The sequence below is a fragment of the Struthio camelus genome, chromosome Z (genome assembly GCF_040807025.1).
Source record: "Struthio camelus isolate bStrCam1 chromosome Z, bStrCam1.hap1, whole genome shotgun sequence".
NCBI lineage: Eukaryota > Metazoa > Chordata > Aves > Struthioniformes > Struthionidae > Struthio > Struthio camelus.
In genome coordinates, this window is record NC_090982.1 from 28447200 (window position 1) to 28468858 (window position 21659).

The window sequence follows — 21659 nt, forward strand, 5'->3', positions numbered from 1 at the left end:
AATTCACACGGCCATTGCCTACTGTCTTGTTTAGTGTCATTTTCATCGCGAGAGCAGGAAGAATCTTCTTGAGTTGCTGATTTGATATCTTTGTCCCATAAAATGTATCCCATCTTAGGTGATGCATTTATCTGAATTATGCCAAGTTTCTAATTAAACGTAAAACCAACTTTACACTTGTAAAAGCTAGGAAGAATTTTTAGTCAAGCTTGACTGGGTCTTTTCCATCTTACCTGCCACAATCATTTTATGGAAGAATCACACTTCTTAGCTGTACTTGCTTATTTCAGGTAGATTCATAGTGGACTGAACCTGACCCCTACATTCTTACCCATCTAAAATTTCAGAAAACCCGTTTCCATTTGTAGAAGTTTTGGTTCCTTGAGAATATTAACTTTTTGCAAATGTACGTGCAGATGCGGAGATCACCCTTATGGTTCACACAGATATGCACAGATATAGCTAAATACACCCCACATATGGGATCAAAGGAATTGTGCCGGTAGATACAAGTTGTCTATTGCCAGCAGCTGTGTAAGTGTACTTCTACTACAGACTCACCAAAAATTTAGCCTACACAGTTACTTTTTCAAAGAGCGTGCTAACATTCAGTATGAAAACTCTGCCTTGTCCAATGACCAAGAATGGCTGACAGAAGAAAAAAACTGGAGCCCTCCTGGTCACCATCCTTTTTCTTCTATCTTTGTGTCGGGTTTGTTCCTTCTAGCGTTAACACCTCTGTCCTTTTCTTATGCCCACAGCCAACAGTTATGCCAGGGCCTAAATTCTTTTCTCTGTGGGGGGGTAGTTGTTGGAGGGTACTTTTTGTACAGCAATATACATCACCTCTGGTGCTGTGCTTGGTCCAACATGCTTCTTTGCTTCTGTAGCTGTGTGAGCAGTAAAGGAGGGACAATGAAAAACAACAAAAGAAAATGCCTGCCTCCAAAGCATACCTTTGGTATGACCCGGTTAACTCTTTTAAGAATACTAAGTGTTCAGCTGCACTGGTACTACTCATCCCATTGCAATGGCATGACTGTGACGCTTTGCAGACATTTTAGCAGAAGAAGGAATATTTTAATTTACCTTTTCTTTGACTTCTCTAATAGTCCTGATTTACATGCAGGACCCAAGAGAGTCATCATTTGTACCAGTTGTACTACAAACCAGTACTCTATTGGGAAAGCAAGTAGGAAATCCACACGCACCCTTTAAAAAACACAGTTTTTCACTCCCATTGAACAGAACTTCTGTTACCAATCACTGCTTGGTTTCCATGGGAAAAGCCTTTTTTTTATATATTGTAGCCCACCACAAGTCTGGCCCTGTAAGTAAGAGACACACTAGAAAGGCTCCTTCCTTCTCCCCCGCCCCAGCCCCCAACTGCCAGGAAAGGGGCTGCCAATCTTCTCTTCCCAGGAGACACCGATGCAACGAGATTTTGCTAGATGATGCTGACTTGAAGTCTCGCAGACCGTGCCTGACCTGACCCATCTGATCTGAGCTGCCACTGGCAGCAGCACCTCCCCCTTGCCCTGGCACCCTTGTGCCAGCCTCTGCAGACCTGCAAGCGGAAACCACATCTAACCACTTTCTAGCTGACTTCCAGCTCCTCGACCCGGCTTGCCGTGCAGCTGTACAGCCTCGTGGCTGCAGCTCGCAGCTGGGCCATGAGCAGCGGAGGACTTGCCCTCATTGCCGCAAAGGTGCCTACTCCTTCTTACACGGCGTTACCGAAAGTGGTAGGGGAAGCCTTCAAACAAACAAACAAAAAAAGCCTAGAAAAGTGCGGCTGTAAGAGGGCCAGACGCTAGCTCAGCGCTGCCAGGCCAGGCCAGGGATCGGAGAGAAGGGGAGCAGAGCGGGCCGGAGCGGGGCGGGCCGGAGCGGGGCGGAGCGGAGCGGGGCGGAGGGGCTGGCCGGGGCCGGGGCCGGGGCGGAGGGGCTGGCCGGGGCCGGGGCCGGCGGGGTGGGCGGTGGTGGTGGCGGCGGCGGCGGCGGTCTGCGCTCTGCGCTGGCGCAGCTGCGGCTGCCGGAGCGGCGCCGAGGCAGGCCGAGCCACGCTGCAGGTGGGTGCTGCGGGCGGGAGCGGCGTCGGGCCGGGCCGGGCCGGGCCACGAGCGTCGCCCTTCCCGGGGCGTCCTTCGTGCCCTCCGCGGAGCGCCCCGGCCCCGGCCCCGGCCCCGGCCAGCAGACGAGGGCGATCGCCCTGCAGGTGCCGCACTGCAAGGGAGGAAAACCAAGTTCTTCCTCCTTTTCCTTCTTTCGTTCCTCCCTTCTTTCTTTCCCGTTCTCTTTTTCCTTTCCTTCTTTATCCTTTTTTCTTTCCCTTTTTTCTTCCTTTTCTTTCCAATTTTCTTCCCTTTTCTTTCCCCGTTCCCTTTTTCCTTTTCTTTCTACTTTCTTTTCTTTCCCCTTTCCCCCTCTTCCCTCTACTTTCTTTTCTTTCCCCTTTCCCCCTCTTCCCTTTTTCTTTCCCTTCTTTCCCTTTTTTCCTTCCCTTTTTCCTTCCCTTTTTCCCTCCCTTTTTTCCTTCCCTTTTTTTCCTTCCCCCCTTTTTTTCCTTCCCCCCTTTTTTCCTTCCCCCCCTTTTTTCCTTCCCCCTTTTTTTCCTTCACCTTTTTTTCTTCCTTTTTTTTCTTCCTTTTTTTCTTCCTTTTTTTTCTTCCCCTTTTTTCCTTCCCTTTTTTTTCCTTCCCCCCTTTTTTTCCTTCCCCCTTTTTTCCTTCCCCCCCTTTTTTCCTTCCCCCCTTTTTTCCTTCCCCCCTTTTTTCCTTCCCCCCTTTTTTCCTTCCCCCCCTTTTTTCCTTCCCCCCCTTTTTTTCCTTCCCTTTTTTTCCTTCCCCCCCTTTTTCCTTCCCCCCCTTTTTCCTTCCCCCCCTTTTTCCTTCCCCCCCTTTTTTTCCTTCCCCCCCTTTTTTTCCTTCCCCCCTTTTTTTCCTTCCCCTTTTTTCCTTCCCCCCTTTTTTCCTTCCCCCCCTTTTTTCCTTCCCCCTTTTTCCTTCCCCCCTTTTTTCCTTCCCCTTTTTTTCCTTCCCCCCTTTTTTTTCCTTCCCCCCTTTTTTTTCCTTCCCCCCTTTTTTTTCCTTCCCCTTTTTTTCCTTCCCCCCTTTTTTTCCTTCCCCCCTTTTTTTCCTTCCCCCCTTTTTTTCCTTCCCCCCTTTTTTTTCCTTCCCCCCTTTTTTTCCTTCCCCCCTTTTTTTTCCTTCCCCCCTTTTTTTTCCCTCCCCCCTTTTTTTCCTTCCCCCCTTTTTTTTTCCTTCCCCTTTTTGTCTTCCCCCCTTTTTCCTTCCCCTTCTTTCCCTTTTTTCTTTCCCTTTTTTCCTCCTTTCCCCCTTATCTTTCCTTCTTTCCTTGCCTTCCCCCTTCTTTCTTTCCTCCTTCCCCCCTTGTTCCCTTCCCCCCTTCTTTCCTCCTTTTGTTCCTCCCTTCTTCCCTCCACTTTTCCACGGCCAGGCCAGGCCAGAGCACCCACTGGCCAGCACCTCTCAAGGGATGCAGGGAGCACATGGGAGGCTGTTGGCCATGGGAGACCCCGCTTGGTGTGTGCAATCAGTCAGGGAGCACAGGGGAGAGGGGACATGTGATGCTCCTGAAGTGTCATGCTCCCAGGTGGCGTGTTTCCTTCCCTCTCTTCCCCCTTAAACTTGCTAGAACAGGGAACACCCTGACAAAACCTCCTTTTTTTCTTAATAGCAAAGCTGTTTGAGAGGTTGTAAATAGTTTTTTGTGACCGAAGCTGGGCGAGAGGATTCAGAAGCCTGACTGGAGGCTCAGTTAGCTCTGGAGGCTCTGGCGCTTTGCCTAATTTAAATATTGCTCTGAAAAGTGGATTTCTTTGTGGAAGAAGGAAGAGTGGCAGCAGCAGGGAACTGCCAGTGTGGAGCTTGCAGTGCTTAACTTTTTTTTTAATGGAATTTGAGGTGGGCGACTTCAGAGCTGGCAAGAACAGCAAGCCCTCAGGAGTCAGAAACCGTAGTGACAGGAGAGCAGACCAAACTATCGTGTCGGTCTATCAACTTCAACTTGAAAAATCTTGTGATGACCAAAGAAAAATAATGCGGTACTTGCTGCTCAAATTGGAGCTCTGTTATGATGGTACATTGCTTTTGGAAGCAGGCGTATACAACAGAAAATTCTGCTTTTATTTTCTCTCCTTCTGTAATTCACTGTCTGCCTGCAGTAGACATCAGCCATCAGCATTATCTCTTTCCTCTGAACTTCAATTGCCTGGGGCTTTACAAGTGAAATCATGTGCAATGCTTCCTTCCTGAAGTTAGAAAAGCCAAAAGTTGCTTTAAGAAAACATAAACCCCTTTGCAAAGTCTGTTCTTTTATTCGAAACTTCAGTGACTGGTACTGGGAAACACTTACTCATGCACGCCAAAGATTTACAGTCTGCCATATTGACAGTATATAGGAGCAAAACCCAGCTCTCCAAATTTGTTGCTAAGTGGAAAACCTACTGCTGGTCTTAAGAAAAGATTTATCTTATTTTTTCTAATAATGTCCTCCTGTTTTCCTTGGAATCTCAACATAATCCAGAAGTTCTCTGCTTGCTTTGGTTCATAAACTACCGCAACTTGAAAATACTTAGCCCCATCAACCTACCTTTTTCTGTCTCAGGGAAACCAAAAGAAAGGCAATTCCACAGGAATGTAGCATGCCCTGCTAGTACAGCTCACATAAACTTGTGCCACTAGGTTTTACTTCATAGCTCCAGGGAAACTAGTACTTGCAATGTAAAGCATTCTTGTAAGTCGGATGGCTGTGAAGCTGAAAGAGAACATTAATAAAAGCATACATGCACCTCATCACATCTCAGAAAACTCTGGGTTAGCTCAGAGAGCTGCTTATATCCACCAAACAAGAACTTTGTAAATCATGGTGAATACTGTATTGTGTAAATGTTAACAAAATAGTCCCAATTTTGTTTCTCCTTTTCTACTTGTACATATTATTGTCCATTAGATTTTTATGTGTTTTTCATTTGGAGGAGGAGGGCGAAGAATTGGACTATTTTCATAATGCAAAATCCTATGTAAGAAGGGGAATAACGGAAAGAGGTGGCAGTTCTCTCTCAGTCTGTAGTGCTACTGTATAAAGTTTCTGTGGTGGCGATGAAAGTTAAACAATGCTCATGCTATATGCAGCGCTCTAAACTATAGTGTGGCTTCTGTCTGTATTTTTGTGTATATTGCAGTGGAACTTACTTTCCAGTAGGGTCTGCTCCTCAGGCAAGTAAAACTTGTATTTTTGAACTGTATTTTTATGTGCAGTTGTCTTGAAGATCAGACTGAATTCATCTAAAGTGAAGAGCAAAACAAACAAAAATCATAGAGTACCTCTTAAAGCTGCAGATAAAAAAAAAGGCTATTTTATTGACTTCTTGCTCAATAGAGCTAAACCTGTGCACTTGAACTGATCCTTATTAGGGCTGCAACTATAAGGCAGAGATCTGTCATTTTCAGAGGAGAAAGTTATTACTGCTGGTACTATTTGTCCTTTAGCTCACTGATGAAGTGCAGCTGCAGGCAGGACTTCAAAACATTGCCGTCTGAATAGGACTAAGAAAGTCTCCTCAGAATGATAATTTAAATGTTAGGCTTGAAGAGGGATCTACGTACTCAAAAGTTTGACAGCCTCTTCTCTTCCCTATTAAATTTAGTTTTGGTTCAATAGATGACATTACCTTTCCTCTAACAGGGTATGCCAGTTCCTTTTTGAAACGTAGCATTGCCACAAGGGATCAAATAGCAAAATCTGCAAGCGGGCATCATAGATGCAAAACCTGCCCCATTGCAGGGGAATTTGTAGATCCAACTTGAGAATGGTGTCAAAAAATGGATACACATTTCACTTCAATGTAGCCAAAACATACCAATTATTTTGATGAACATGAAGCAATTCTACTGTGGGTTAAACTGGGCAATACTACCTTAAAGACTTTGGCTTTTTTATTTTGGGACTTATGATTGCAGTTTTTGCTGAGGTAAAATACATCTGTTTTCTTCAGTAGTAAGGGATCTAGACTTTCTGAGGTTGCAATTGGTTGCTCAAATGATTTTGCTGTAACAGCTTTGTTTTGCTTAGTTGAAATTTCTTATTGTTTTAGCTCCGCCTGTGGGACCTACTGTACAAAGAGACATGAACACTAATGGGGATCAGATTTTGAGCTCTGCTCTGAAGATGATTTATTCAATATAGCAGTTCGAGGGATTACTTAGAAAGGCTACTGAAAAATACATTTTCATAAATAACAGCATTTTCAGTGTGCTGTTTTACACACTGAGTGTGTGCTCATGCAAGTTTTGTTGGTGATTTAAAGGGAGAGATTTTAGTGTGTCAGATGCCTGGCATTCATACACAGGATCTCAAAATAAACCGCAGTGCTGAATTTATTTTCATTCTTTTTCCCTGATAATCAGCTCACCACCTCTAGCTACTCTCATTCTTCTATTTCCATGTAGTGTTGGGTACAGCAGGACTAGTCATTTGTGGAGTTTTGTCTGTCATCTGTACTAACACAGAAATAAAATTTTGTTAATTCTTTCTAAACAAATTTTTTTTTCCTTTTATATATATATATATATATTTTTTTTTTTTTTTTAAATCAGTTCTAAAGGAAGAGGTCCTGATCTTGCAGGGTGCTGTCAATGAGCAGGCTAGTGTGCCCGCATGGAAACCCGCTGCTCTCTGTACATGACTTTCAGAATTAAGGCCTTAATCCCATAAAATCTATGGTCTGACTCCATATATTCTGTTTATGACTAATACTTCCAGTAAGACTGAAGACAGTCTAACGGAATAAACATGAGCACTTTCATTCAGTTACACGCATAGCTGCTTTCAAGATCATACTGCTTTGATATCATGGAAACACTGAGTAACAGTCGCTCCGTTCTGCGGGTGACACATCCCTTCAGACAACCCTGTGCCCGCGCAGTCCATATTTGTGTTTATGCACATTTGTGTGTAGGCAAGCTGTTTAAGGGTTTAAACAATCACTTCCTCGCAGAATTAGTGTTCTGCGTAACTGAACCTGAATGGAAGCAGGTTAATTATAAAAACTGCTTATGGGACATGGTATGCCTCGAAGCATGCTGCACACACCCTGGTACAACTCTTCAAGGACTGTGCAGCAAATCTGCCTTTGCTGGAGGGCCTTCTGGTGAAGTGCTGAGGAGGCGTTTCCTATCTCGGGCAGAATTTGTGAACGAGGAAGAGAGGAGGAAGGATTTGACTTTAGGTCAACACCTGCTCACTGACTGCTCTAGGGGTCAGCTGAAATTTCCTTACATCTTCCCCTCTCCGAGGCAAAAAAAGAGAAAGAGTAAGTCAATTCTTAGCCCTCAATTCCTAGCTGTCAGACAAATTTCTTGTCTCTTAGCCAGTCCCGAGTACCACCTCAGAGGTGGGTATGCCCAGCACTATGTTTTTCACTCAGCCTTCCTCAGTAGGTTTCCCTAAAAACAAAAATCTCCAGTTCTCATGACTAGGCATAGGATTTTACTATGACTGCCTGGAAGATTTCAAATACCTGATGCAAAGCTTTCATGAAAAGCTGACGTGCCTGTGGACATACACTAGAAGCCAGTGCAATGTTCCCACTGCTGGGATCTCCCCCACTGTAGCTGTCTGCCAAAAGTCACTGAAGCACCCACAAGTGAGCTAATGTCGCTATCTCCTTATTCTCTGTATTCTTCAGCGGCGGCTGAATAGGAGGAAAAAAGAAAGGAAAGAGCTGGGGGTGCTTCATTCCCTGCAGTTGAGCAGCCTGCAAGACCAAGAGTGGCAGCACCGAACGTCACTGCTGGGCCTTACCAGCACTATTAGGTCTTGCTTACTCTTGTGCTGGCTGGCATTGACCTCCTGTCAAGCACTGAGGCTCTGCCGAACCCTTCATTCCTTCCTGGCTGCTTGCTGTCACTCCTTTACAAGACTTCCAGGCTGCCAAAGTACCTCAAAGCACATCCATCTCCTTCAGCCAGTCCCCTCTGAACTTCGGGTGCTGGATACTGGCCTGCAGCGTGTTTTGGGGACAAGAGCGTTTCCTTCTTTTGGATGCCGAATTGGTATTTGACATACCACATAGTAATTAGCTGTGCACTGATTTGCCTCGACACTTTTTCCATTCATACGAGAAACAGCTGAAGGGCCAAAATCAGAAGAAAACTGCTTTTGGTCCCCATGCCTACAGCCCCTGGTGATTTTCATCGCACCATGAAGTGGGTCTGTGTGTCTCTTCACAGCATGCTCTAATTGCTTTTTCTAAGGAAAAATTATACTTAAGAAGTATAACTCTCTTAAATACAAAAAATAAATACTCAGCTTTGAGGTTGACACTAATCTATTTTAAACAGGACACGGGAGTGTGGTGTATTTCAGAAAAGTTGTTACAAGAGAAGAGCTCTGATGCATGAAAACTAGGGAGCCCATCCTGCCAATTCTGACGATACTTTTCATCTATTAAGTATTGTCAATTGACAGTAAAGCTGAGTAAAGAAGCATAAGTTTGCACTTTTTCAGAGAGAGAGACGCATGCAATAAGAATGATTTGGCAGAAGGAGGAGGTTGAAGTGATGTAAATTGAAAAAAAAAATTAGTCTCAGGAAATGGTACTGCCCTAATGTAAAAAACTGATTAAAGGTAGCTATTATTTCTCCCCTCGTTTAGGGAAATATGCCTTTCCTATTTTCAAGCATATCAGTCCAAACAAGACCCCAAAAGTGGGGCGCTCCATTTGCTGGACTGCGGAGTTGTGCAAAGCTAGATCTCCAAAACCTTTCTGTCACACGAGGCTTTCTGATGCTGGGTGCAGGCAGTGGGAGTAAGGGGCGCAGGCTGCCCCTCTCGCCAGCAGCGCATCGTAACGCCAGATCGATGGCATGGTGTGACTGCAGCCCAGGAGGGCTGCTGCACACCAAGCGGCGCGCCTCCTCCTTCAGAGCGTCTCATGGCAGCCATGTAGGCGCGCTGTGTTTACTTCAAACCATCATGAAAATCTCTTAGCTTAGCACAAACCCTACAGCAAGAGTACAACATGCCAGTTATCTCATACTCCTTCCCAATAGCACTAACATTATACGTACAGCTGCAGTCTAGCCGGGCAACATGAAAAGTCCAGATGAACTTTGGTCTCCCTCTGAGATACGATATAATCTTGGGAAAGCTTTTTTTTCCGTTGAAGATTTACATTTGCCGTGGGATTTTTTGTTTGTTTTTAGGGATGAGTGAACTCATACTTATCTGAAATCTCATGGTGACCTGGGCTGAAATGGTGCTGCTCCCTCTTGCCTGTGGCTGCAGCTTTCCCTTGATGAAAATTACTCCTAGTTAACTCTTTTGGCATAAGCGCCCATATAGACTCTTGCTGACTTTCTTCTATTAGTAAGGTGGGTCAGATGAAAAATTCAGATTATGGGGTTAACTCAAGTTTATATAGCAAGCAGGTGAAGACATCCTTAGTAAAATCAGCTATTTTATGTCAGCACCTTTACAATAATATAACAGTTAAATCTAAACCTAACTTCCACGAAGACATCCCCCAAACTCCCATGTAATGAGTCCTTATTTCAGAGATGAACAAACCAAGATGCAGGTGATTTGCCCTCTGACATGGAACAAGTATCGTAATTAGAGATTTAAACCAGATACAGTAATCCTTCTTCCTACAAGCTCAGCTCTATTTAAATGTCTAACAGTAGTCTCTAGCAAAAGTCAAGTCAAAACAAACTTGTGCTTTGTCGTGGTGTTTAGTCATACTTTACAGCCTGTATAAGGCAGCAAAGAATAATTTTTGCTGGGAAGAGGGAAGCAGGCACCAAGCTAAACCTTTGTCATAATTTCTCCAAATACCAGCATCTACTGTATCAGTGGCTTCCCCTTTGAATGCCTGCTGCATCAAAAATAACAGGTTGTGAGAAGGAGGCAGTAAAGAATGAATCTGGTCAAGTAGGTAACTTAATGAGACTGAAGCTCAACAACAGCAAGTCCAAGGCTGTGGCATTCAGTGTGTTATCTGCAGCTACGTAAATCTCCTTCCCGCCCTCCCACAGCGCAGAAGCTCTGTCTCCAGCACTGCGCTTTTCAGCAGGCACACCAAAGTGAGGCACAACTTGAGGAAAAATGTTAAAGACTTTGCTGAGTGCAGTATGAAACTGTACTAATGCGTATTCTATCCCAATAAAACTTTCTAAAACAGGAAACAGGCATACTAGTAAATGAAAGCTGCCAAATCTTTTCTTACCCTGTGATGGTCAGCATTGCAAAGAATAGGATATGGTGAAGTTCTAGTGCTTCTCACAAAGCATAAACATTTCAAGCATAACATACATATTACAAGCATAAACAAATAGCGTCTTGTTGTTAAGACTGTTCAGAAGGAGCGGTGTGTCAGTGAGACACGTTTGCCGATGGGCCATGTTTGAATAGTTTGCAGATATTTCATTTTTGTATAAGGGAAATGCAAGGTGTGATTATTCTCAGCTCAAAACGATAGAGGAATTGCATACAGGTGGATGTAGAAGGGCTTTCCGAAACAGATTTTTCACACTGTATTCAGCTTTCAGATTTTTTTTTTTTTTTTAAACGCTAAGGAGAAGAGTAAAACAAGAATTACTGTAAAACAGGAGCAGGAGAGACTTCATAGCAAGCTCTGTTCTTTGGAGATTGTAACAGGTAAGAATCATAATGGTACCTTTCAGTTAAGGCTCTGACTCCCTGGGTGGAAGTGGCCATCTTTTTAAAGCATATGTTACTCCACAATGCTAAGAGCTCCTACGTAAACCAAGAGTAGAGCAGAATAACAGTGCTGACCGGGATCCTAAAAAGAGAAGGATTCCAGCTTCTATCAACTACAACTTTGCAAATACAAATGTATTTGAAGTGCTTTTTAACTTCTAGACAAGTTTTCATTTCTAAGTTTGTAGGAAGAAATCAGAAATTTAAGGGTGATCACTAATAAAGCCTGTGTAAATATATGCTGTATACAGATTATGGACACTATCACAAAGTCAGTGTCCTTCTTTTCAATTAATATGTAACAGATATTATTTTTATTGGATTGGATATACTAGGCAGAACTAGCAAGATTTCATGCAAGTAAGTATGCGGTGAGTTATAACGTATTTCAGTTTAAACCTTGCTCTGAATTATATCATTAGTTTTAAGGCCACACCCCAAGCTAAAAATGATAGTTTTAGAATTTTGCTTTTCTTTTTTTAAATTCAAATTCAGAAGTCTGAGACTTGATGTTTAAAAGGTACACTTACAGATGTAATTGCACACTAGTTCATCTGGTTACTTACTGTAAGCGGCCAAATTTTAGCTCTTTCAGTTTGACTTCACTATTTACCTACAACGGACTTGGAATAAATGTCCATAAGACAAATTAGAAATGCAGGATAAAGTAACTACAGATACAACTCTGGAAACAAAGTACCCTTGACAGTAAATAAGATATTCATATAAGGCTGTTACTCACAAACAGTTTGAGACTCTTTGCCCAGTAGCGGCTTCAATTACGAAATGTTTGGTGATAACACTGGTTTAAAATCTCTCTGATCCTTGTAGCTGCGCAAGACAGTCATGCAGTGATCCCACCCCTCTGTTCACACATCCCGACCCAGCTGGGTCAGTTCCCCAGGTCTGTTTGTGATGCTGTAGGCACAGCAGTGGACATGTGTAGGGCGTCCCAATGCCACTATTGCTGCCAAAAAACTTTGTCATGCCCAATCACAATTTCTTATATCTGCACCCATGTTCTGCAATTTGCAAGTAGCAAGTTACAAGCCACAGTCTGAGAATTAAAAAGCTAAAAGGATATTGGGCTAGCTTTAAAGAAAAGAGTAGGAAAGAAAAACTTTATGCTGAACTTGCTACTGCAAAACCTGGAACAGGACACAGTGCACGCTTCTTCATAAAACAGATGTTCTTACCAATTGTTTTTTGGTAAAAATTGCTCTTTGAGCTGGTTATAAAGGTATTCAGAGTCACTAAAACTTTTGCAAAAATAGTATGAATGGAGCTATGTATCTCTCAAATATTCTGGTGTTTCATTAAGTTTTTAACTTACAGTTTAAAGCTCTGGAAGACAGTCTCTATAAACTGTATTGGCTTTTGCAACTACAGCTTGGTTTGAAATTCAAACCTGCACGGAGTTACCAAAACTGCACGGAGAGACAAAAAATTTGTAAGTACAAACAACATTCAAGCAGCAATGTTAAGTAAGCTGTCTAAGGATGTCCTGCTCATGATCAGTTTACCTGCATAGGGAAGGCACTTAAGAAACAAAAATCCAGTTCTTTAAGCCTCTCTAGACTGCAAGTTTCTCAACAATTACAGCTGTAGCAGCTGCCTAACTGTGCAGCGCTCCCTCACAGGGTGCTGACACAGAAAAAGATGTGTAAGGGGAAGCAGAACTAATGAACAAAAGTAAAGCAGTGTCTGTGAAATAAGGCTGAAAATGACATTGACAGATGATCACTATTGTTGTAACTCAGCCTTGCAGATCATTTTCAGGTAAAAACAGATTGATAAATCGTAGAGAATAAGTGTGTCTAAACCAGGGTAACACAACACCTCCTAGGTGGTGTTGCTCCTAGGTCTGGGCGTTCGCAGGGACTTACACAGATCAGATTTAAAGATAAATCATAGTATCTATCTTAATGCTTTTACCTTGAAAGAGATCCTTCAGCAATTCAGTCACAGCTGTTTTGTACTAATTTCTTTCTCCTTTTCTTTTCAGCTCTTTCCTGAGGGTATTTCTAGGATCACCTGCAGCATGTTAAAGACACTGTATCTCCTATACAAAATCTTGAAACTTCAGGAACTGCTTTCCAGGCGAGAAGATGAAGAGTGAATAGCTTCCAGGAAGTAAGTGGTAAACTGAATGTGTCATGTAATCTGTGTTACTGCTGAAGTGGGTATAAAACATTTTTGTCAAACTCTGAAGCGTGAGTTAACACCAAATACTTGCTTCTCGGTAACTTATCTGATTTACTGGCTTTAATTTTGTCAGATGCAGCTGAATCAGCTCTCACTCTGCACTGCAGTTTCTAGCCCTAGTACTACAGCTGACAGAAGCCAGGAAATAGCAGCTTATGGAAGTTTTCTGTTTTTCCTACTCTTTTTTTTTTTTTTTGAGAAATAAACTAATTTTATTCATTAATCTCTACATTTCAAGGACACCCTCGTGTCTGAACTATTCACCTTTTACAATCAATAATTAATAATGGAACTTTTAGCCAGTAATTTTTTTAAGTAACCTTTTAGTAGTTGCCTGTCATTCATATTGCATTTTCTTGTAGGATTTTTCCTTCCATCTCCCCCGACAAACGCACCAACCTCCTGAGAAACACAAACTGATTTTTCTGAAGTTGCTGAAGCTGGTATGAGCAGAGTGGAGGGCAATTTTTTTAGCTCTGTGAAGGTTCCGGATATCTGAAATGCTGAAAAGGAAACTACGATTTTGCCACAGCTCACTCTTCAGGCTTTTCTTGGGGCTAACGCTTATTCTAGTAATCATTTCAGTTTTGAAAGTTAACCAGAAACCATACTTCCTAAATCGAAGACATCTGGAGCTGACTAATGAAGATCCTATTAGCAGTATTAGCTGCACGAAGATCTTGGAGGGTGATATAGAAGAAATTCAAAAGGTAAAGCTTGAGACGTTATCTGTGTCGTTTAAGAAACGCCCCAAACTAACAACAAATGACTACATTAACATGACAACAGACTGCGCCTCCTTTACCAAGACTAGGAAATATATTTTGGAACCTCTCAGCAATGAGGAAGCAGAATTTCCAATTGCTTACTCAGTAGTGGTATATCACAAAATTGAGATGCTTGATAGACTTCTAAGATCAATCTATGCTCCTCAGAATTTTTACTGCATTCATGTTGACAAAAAGTCTCCAGAATCCTTCTTTGCTGCCGTGAAGGGAATAGTTTCATGTTTTGATAATGTTTTTATTTCCAGCCAGTTAGAGAGTGTTGTATATGCTTCCTGGAGCAGGGTGCAGGCAGATATTAACTGCATGAAAGATCTCTACAGAAGAAGTACAAAGTGGAAATACTTAATAAACCTCTGTGGCATGGACTTTCCTATTAAGACCAACCAGGAAATAGTAGAGAGGCTGAAAGCCCTCAAAGGTGAAAATAGCTTGGAAACAGAAAAAATGCCTCTCTCTAAAGAAGTAAGGTGGAAAAAGCACCATGAGATTATTGACGGTAAAGTAAAGAACACAGGCATAGACAAACAACGACCACCTCTCAGTACCCCAATTTTTTCTGGTAGTGCCTATTTTGTCGTTAGCAGAAGATTTGTAGAACACATATTAGAAAACAGCAAAATCCTTTCATTTATTGAATGGGCAAAAGACACTTACAGCCCCGATGAGTACCTGTGGGCAACAATCCAGAGAATCCCTGAAGTCCCAGGTGCAGTTTCTTCCAGTAATAAGTATGATGTTTCTGACATGAACGCACTGGCCAGGTTTGTGAAGTGGCAGTACTTCGAAGGTGATGTGTCTAAAGGTGCGCCCTACCCACCATGCAGTGGGATTCACGTTCGCTCTGTCTGTGTTTTTGGAGTAGGAGACTTGAACTGGATGCTGCGAAACCACCACTTCTTTGCTAATAAGTTCGATACTGATGTTGACCCTTTTGCTGTGAAATGCTTGGAAGAGTATTTGCGACACAAAGCTTTATATCAGCAAAAGAACTGAAATACTCTACTTACGTTTTATGAAACATAGGTACAAATAAGATATGGCTATGTACTTCAACATGTATGGTGGTGGTGGTGGTGATGGTGGTGCTGACATGCTTTCTCATCACATCGGTAAGGTGGTGATGAGGCCCTGCCTCACAGGGAGGTCCAGGGACTAGGAGGAGAGAAGATATGTCTCAAGTGAAGACAAGGATGCCTGATGTTGCATGCTGAGGCTTGGAAGTTTGGGTAGAAAACATGGGATTAGGTTAAAGACAGCAATTTTTGGAAGCCCAACTGTTTGGAATATTTATTGTTACCTAAAAAGTGTAATTAATGGGCTTTCAGCTAAACCATTTGTTAAAGGCCTGGAAAATACATATCATGCACGGTTGCTTTCTGTGACTGTAATACTAACTGGAAAGGAAAGATGGAGAGAAAAAGGGGAGAGAAGCAGCTGGACTGCACAAAGTTCATGTTGAGATACCGAAAGATCTCAGGAAATTCACACTGCAATTTGTTTGAAAACTAAACAAAAGGGAACATACCAAAGCCAGTTGTCATCACTTAATATAAATTTGATTGCTGCAGTTCTGTAACCCTTCAGAAACTTCATCGCTTGGAAACTTCATCTTCAGCTTGAAGTATTAAGGACTTGTGTTTCTTTTTTTTTTTTTTTTTGTAGCAAAATCTTGCCTTTGTACACTTAAATTCTCCCTGATGATGTGATACAAAGTTCATACACTAGTTTGTAATGTATGTCTTCTCAGGGAAATTTCAGTTCTGTGCCTGATGAGAGCTAGAATTATAATTTTACACTTATTACTGTATCAGGACTCTTGCTTTCTGGTACAAGGTGACTCTTAAGTTTCTCAAAAACTTAAAAGAATTGCAGCAGTGTCCAAATGTTACTGACAGAACTGCTGGTCTCTGCTTTCTGTCAAGCTCAGCTTGCATTACAGATTCTTTTAACACTGCCTATGCAAAAATAAAGTTATTTTTTTCTAAATGATATCGTCTCTTCCTACGATTCAAGTCCTTCTGAAAGCGCTGCCAAAAAGTCTTAATGATGAAGGCCTAAAATGTTTTTAGCTTTGCTTAACACCTACAACTGAAGCTGCAGCTAAGACAGCAAGTGCTGCCTTTCTTCTGTTCGTTCATGCATCCATGCTCCTTCAGGTTTAGCTGGTGCTGTGATTTTTATTTAGTTAGTTGCTTCTTTTGGTGGAAGGGGAAGGAGGAAATCTTGATTAGTTTTGATCCAGTTTAGTTCCCTGACTAAATTAGCTGCTGCAATGTGGTACAGATACAGAGAGCAGCACAGAAGCAAGGTACTGAGGGAACAGGACAGTGTGAGGGGAGAATACTGTTTCTTTCCATGGCAATTCTGGTTTGTCTGGCATAGTTAGAGGGAAACTAGCACCCTGTCCTCCCTCTTCCTCAGAGGATACTGGGACTCATCAGAGGCACTAAGCAAATGACAAAGTAACCTACATTTTTTGCTGTGACCTTCTGAAACAGTTTCTTGGAAATGTTGCATTTCTCAAGAAGATGGTTTCTCATTAATTTTCTGATAAGATGTGTGCCAAAATTTAGGCATTATATAATAAAACTGCTTACAGTTTGACCATATGAACATTTAAGGAGGCAAACAATTTAATCTGAAATAGGGCCTGCTCTTGCAAACCTCTGCCTTCAAAACCACCTGAAAGCTCTTCAGAGATTATTCAGAGACTCTCACACAGCACATCAACAGGTAATTAAGGTCAGAGAGCTGAAGCAGTGGAGAGACATACTCTGTTCTACCCTAGCCTGTCTTCTCCACCCTTTGGCTTTTCTACAAGAATACTCTAAGAGACAGCTGTGCTCTGCTACCTTTGCACATGCTACAGCAAAGTAGATCTTTGCTCTACGTAACACTAGGAAATTCCACAAATTCAAGTTACGTTTTTAGCAGAGAAGCAGATGTTTGCTTTTACGAATTTCTATCTGAAGAAAAACTACAAAAATAGCTTTGAGACTGGAGTTGCTGGTTCAGATAGACTGAAGAAGTAATAATGAAGTTCTCTGCACAAGTGGGACTGCAGACTCAGCTGCCTGAAATCTTCTAGACAACTGAAGCATCGACCCCTTTACCTAGCTGTAGCAGCATGTTCTGTACTTACTCATTTGTATAACACAATGAATGCCTTTCTGCATCTCTTTATTCTTTAGTGATCCTGCTACTGTAGACAGTGAAGATGCTATTTGATTTAAATGCTCCAATCTCACAGGTTACGTTACTGTTTGGATAGAGTCAAGAGAGACCCCTGTTCTGCACAGAAGGACAAATATGAGAACAGCACTGCGTTTGGCATGCATTCTCCATTAGATACAGGGGAATTTCTATTTCTTCTGCATAAAGTGAATCACGAAGAACAACCTTCCCCCCCCCCCCCCCCGGTAAATACTGAAAGTGTAAAAGGAATTGAATAAATTAAAGGCATTGTGACTATGTGTATCGGAAAGACACCTTCCCCACCCCAGCCAGTTATAAGGGGTAAAGAAAGCAATTAGTGAAATCGTAACAGACTCAGGTTAGAATCTGCCAAGCAGCTTAGCCAAAATAATCCTCATCCCAAAATTCATGCAACTTTCTATCACCAGAAACCTCAGATGAAACCTAGACTATGTCCCTTATAGACATTAGCAGTTGAAGTTTTTCAAAACTGATCTCAGTTTTCTACGAGATGGTTCACGTAAATACTGCTGCAAGAAATCACTTCTGATGCTGTGCTAAAGACATTGGGCTTCATGGGCTCTACTGTTATGAACAGCCACAAATTAAAAATTTCATGATTGCATCAACCTTTCAGCCATGACTCTCAAATAGAGTAGCTCTCCAATACAAGAAACTTACAAGATTTCTCTGACCATCTTCAGGTTCCTTCTCAGGGAAAAATGCAACATCCAGACTTGCAGACAGAGTTGACCTTTGAAGCTGGACAAAGAGGTTTACAATTAAGGTTGGCTTGTGTTTTCAGTTATGGCGTTGCCCACCTGGGCGCCCTTCTTGCAGCAGCCTGCGCACTACAACGGTATTGGCATTTGGGCAGCTGGGAAGGAAACCAGCTTCCTTGCTGTAGTCGTTTAACCCCACAGCCCACACAAGATTCCAGTAACTGTGGCTAGCCTCAATCAGGCTAGCCTCTACATGACCCCATGGCCGATATCTGCCACCTAATTGGCCAAAGGGCAACCCCTGGTGCTCTGCCATTCTGGAGGACCCTACATTGAAGTCCTCAAACAGGTCTGCGTTCAAATGAAGGATGAGAAATGGACCAGCCAACACACCCAACGTGTCAATAGGTTTGCCTACAGTCACCGTTTGGCTGCCTATAAAAAGGGCTGCAGCTTCGCATGGCGTGTGTGGTTAATGGCAGCGGGGCAAGACAGAGCTAGGAAGAGAGCTGATCACTGCAGCTTATCAGGCTTGTTAAAGGCCCGAAGACTCTAAGCAGCCTTTTTCAAGGTGTTCACCAGAAGCTGCGGGATGGCATCTGGAGCAGCTGGAGCTTCTGCTCACCGTCCTGATCTGGGATGCTGGACCGGGAGCCACCAGAGGAGCCACTGGAGAAGCTACTACGCCAGGGCCCAGTGAATGAGTAAGAATTGAGACGGTCAAATATCGGGGGACGGCACGCTGGAGTGCGTGGCCCGACTGGGACGGCATGCCCATAGATGTGGCCTGAGTGGGAAGGCACGCCTGTCGGTGTGGCTGGATTAATACGGTCACAGTACCAAGGAGAGACGCGTTTGTCTGACGCGGCCTCTCAGGTGCCCTTATTATTATTATTTTTTGCCTTTGGTTATATATGCATTGCCTCATTTTTTCCTTTGGATGAATTTGTTATTTTATCTACCACCCATGTTGCAGATATTGTACATATATTCATATACCAAAGTTTCAAGGTTCTCGGATACAATGGTTCTTATTGTTGTTCACTGTTAATTGTTATTAAAGGGTTATTTTGTTATTGATATTGTAAATCCATTCATCGCCACAAAAACGCCTATACCCCCATCCTGAACCTGTTTAGTTCACGGTCCGTTACCCACCGTTCCCACCATGACCGTTTGTTGAGGTGCCCACCCCTCGGGGTCGAACCAGAACACTTGCTGACTATCAAATAACCTTTCTTTTTTTCCTGATTTAAAGCTGGTTTAGTTTCTCAGTCCAGCTCACTCATGCTGGGAAGGAATGAGTAGCCAGGGGAACAGTTATCTAAAAAAATGCTTTCCACAATGCCCTAAATTGTTTTTCACGTTTTTTCCCTGGCAGAATTTTCCAAAAGAGCTCAGTGAGTCTGATGTGCTGCTCTAGTTCAGTCATAAAAAAAAGGAACAAAAAAATCCTCACTTACACACAAGCATTCTGAGTAGCCCCAATAATAACAGTTTGCTTTGGTTACTGATGCAGGCAAGTAACTGTATGGTAACCACATAGCCTGTATTAATTTATTAAGAGTCATCAAGTTGAAACCTATTAGGCTCAAAGGCTGATATTATCCTAAAAATCTAATACTCCTGCTTTAATCTGAAATCTCTTTCCTGATTTAAGTTTTATTTTGACAGTTAGATATGTGTTTGGCTGTCACACTGCTTCCTGTGCTAGCACATCAAAAAACAATAGGATGCTTCAAGCTGAATTCTGTGGTTATAATTCAGCAAGCCAGCCAGATCACCATTTCTTGATGCATTTTCAAGTGACTGAAAACAGACACTTGCATTCTAACAGTAATGCATTAGAGGTAAAAAATGAATGAGGAGGCTATCTGCTCCAACATACCTGCAGAGTGCTAATGAGGAGGACATAACCCTTTCCTCCAGATTCAGTGCTATCTCTAACTCATCATAGCTGTGGCAGCCAAGGTTACCAATGCGGCTAATAAACACAACTTAATTTCTGCTACAATATTTCACAGCTTTAATTTATAGATTGTTACTCTTGAATATTTTACTAGTGGATTTTTTATTCAAACTTACAGAATATATGTGTATATAATGTATATGTGTTATACAACCAAATATTAAAGTGAGCACCTCTTCAGTTGACTGAAACATGAGAAACTGTATTATATAAAATGGCTTTCCACCAGTAAGCAATACCATTCTTCCTCAGCTTAACACTGCAATAATTTAATAGTCCAGTTTTCATAGTTCTCAAATCTCTTCCTTCCAATGGATCAGTGGCATTAGTTGTGCTTTTACTGCCTTAGACTGCAGTGTAGTCAAGTAACAGTAACCTGCTTTCAACAAACAGGGAGGCTTCCAGGTGTCCTAGAGAGCAAGTCAGAGAAAGGCAATATTTTTAGGGTAGGGTCTCCATTTCACATCAGCTCACTCATCTTTTTTCCCCAATACTGTTACTGAGTTTCCAGGGACCTGTACTAATGTTATTTACTAAGTTACCTTCCTCATTTATGTGCTGAGTTTTTCTACTCGTCTCCATCCTTGGAGATATTCAAAAGCCAACTGGACACAATCCTGGACAACGTGCTCTACACCAACCTGCTTGAGCAGGGGGTGGGTAGACTAGGCGATCTGCAGAGGTGCCTTCCAACCTCAACTATTCTGTGATTCTGTGAATATTTTGTAACTGAGATAAGTCCTTTCCTTGCTTGTTGCATATAAGAAATAGTTTTATTCTATAGCTCTGAAACTGAGCTTTGCTGTTTGAGCCCTGCATTGATGCATACACACACGTGGTCTGTTTTTGTTGTTTTTTTTTTTTAGGATCTGTCAATATTCACTTCAATTTTTTGGTCTTCTATAGTTATAATAGAGCTTGACAAGAAAAAGCTAAGTACAGAATCAAATCCCTATAGTCAAAGCAAGTGGTTTAAAAATAGAAAATGTTCCCCCTCTCCCTTTCCAAAAAAAAGATGATACCGAAAACTAGTTAGTCAAGACGAAAAGGGCAGGAAGGGCCCTGAGCAGACAGCTCCTACTGAAATCCATGTCTCAGATGCCAAGACAGGATACTTGAACACTTCCTGACAGATAGTAGTCTAATTATTCTTCTTTAAATAATTTCCTTTGGCTTTGAGAACTTGAGCCCACGAGGAGGTAACACAGAAGTAAGGCTCTTCTATTCTGTACCATTTAAACATATTAATCTTATTTATCTTCATATTTTTTATTTTTCCAGAATTTGGCCCTAGCTCCTTTCTCTCATTGAAAAGGAGCACAATTTCAGAAATCCTTTCACAGATACTGTTTGGTTATTAAAGGCTCCACTAACATTAGTGAAATTAGCTTGTCTTTATGAAAACCCTTTAGCTTACTTCCTTCCAACTGAAATGCCCTTGCTACACGTGGAGGTGGGGGGTGGAAGCTGTCATGTGGTGTAAAGCTGTATTTTACCCATTGGTGTGTGTGATAGAAAGGGAAAGTGAAAGCCTTGGCTCCCTGTCAACAGTTTTAGGTGAGTCCTTCATGCGTTTTGGCACCAGCTGTGTGAATCACATTAGTGGTGCTGGCAAGTGGGATTTCCCAGTGTTGCTATGATAGTTTGTTATGGGAGACATGCTAGGAGACTGCACATCACCTGTCTGTAGTTAATGCTCTCAATCCTGTTTAATAGCAGGCTGATGTTAATTAAGCATGTTACCTACACCAGGCAATTAAACCTTAATTACCTCTTTGAACTGTTTAGATTATCAGGATTACGCAGTACCACCTCCACATCCAGGAGAGGAATGGAGTTGGAGTTAGATCCCAGACATCCTTCACGCCTTTTAAAATTTAAGGCAAACGGGTCCTTCTGCAGAGATCAGCAAACTTGCCACCAGCAGTGTGCCAACCCTCGCTGGCCAGATCAGGTGCTCCCTTGCCTGCACTTTGGCCCAGCACAGTCATTTGTTTTGCTCCAAGCTGTGCTGATTTAGCTACAGGCAAGGCG

At 42.4% G+C, this 21659-nt stretch overlaps 1 protein-coding gene across 12 annotated transcripts; it reads left to right on the plus strand.

The window, feature by feature from the left end:
* The first annotated feature begins 1561 nt into the window (after positions 1-1561).
* Positions 1562-19812, plus strand: GCNT1 (glucosaminyl (N-acetyl) transferase 1). Of its 12 annotated transcripts, none has more exons than XM_068927064.1 (5): positions 1602-1709; positions 10602-10683; positions 12082-12196; positions 12752-12879; positions 13314-18729. In XM_068927064.1, exon 5 carries the CDS (start codon positions 13452-13454, stop codon positions 14730-14732), a length of 1281 nt encoding a protein of 426 aa, XP_068783165.1. In that variant the 5' UTR covers positions 1602-1709; positions 10602-10683; positions 12082-12196; positions 12752-12879; positions 13314-13451; the 3' UTR covers positions 14733-18729. The 12 variants fall into 12 exon arrangements, with proteins under 12 accessions (XP_068783169.1, XP_068783172.1, XP_068783165.1 ...); XM_068927066.1 differs by lacking the exon at positions 1602-1709 and adding an exon at positions 1728-1745; XM_068927065.1 differs by lacking the exon at positions 1602-1709 and adding an exon at positions 2032-2072.
* Positions 19813-21659: the final 1847 nt, after the last annotated feature.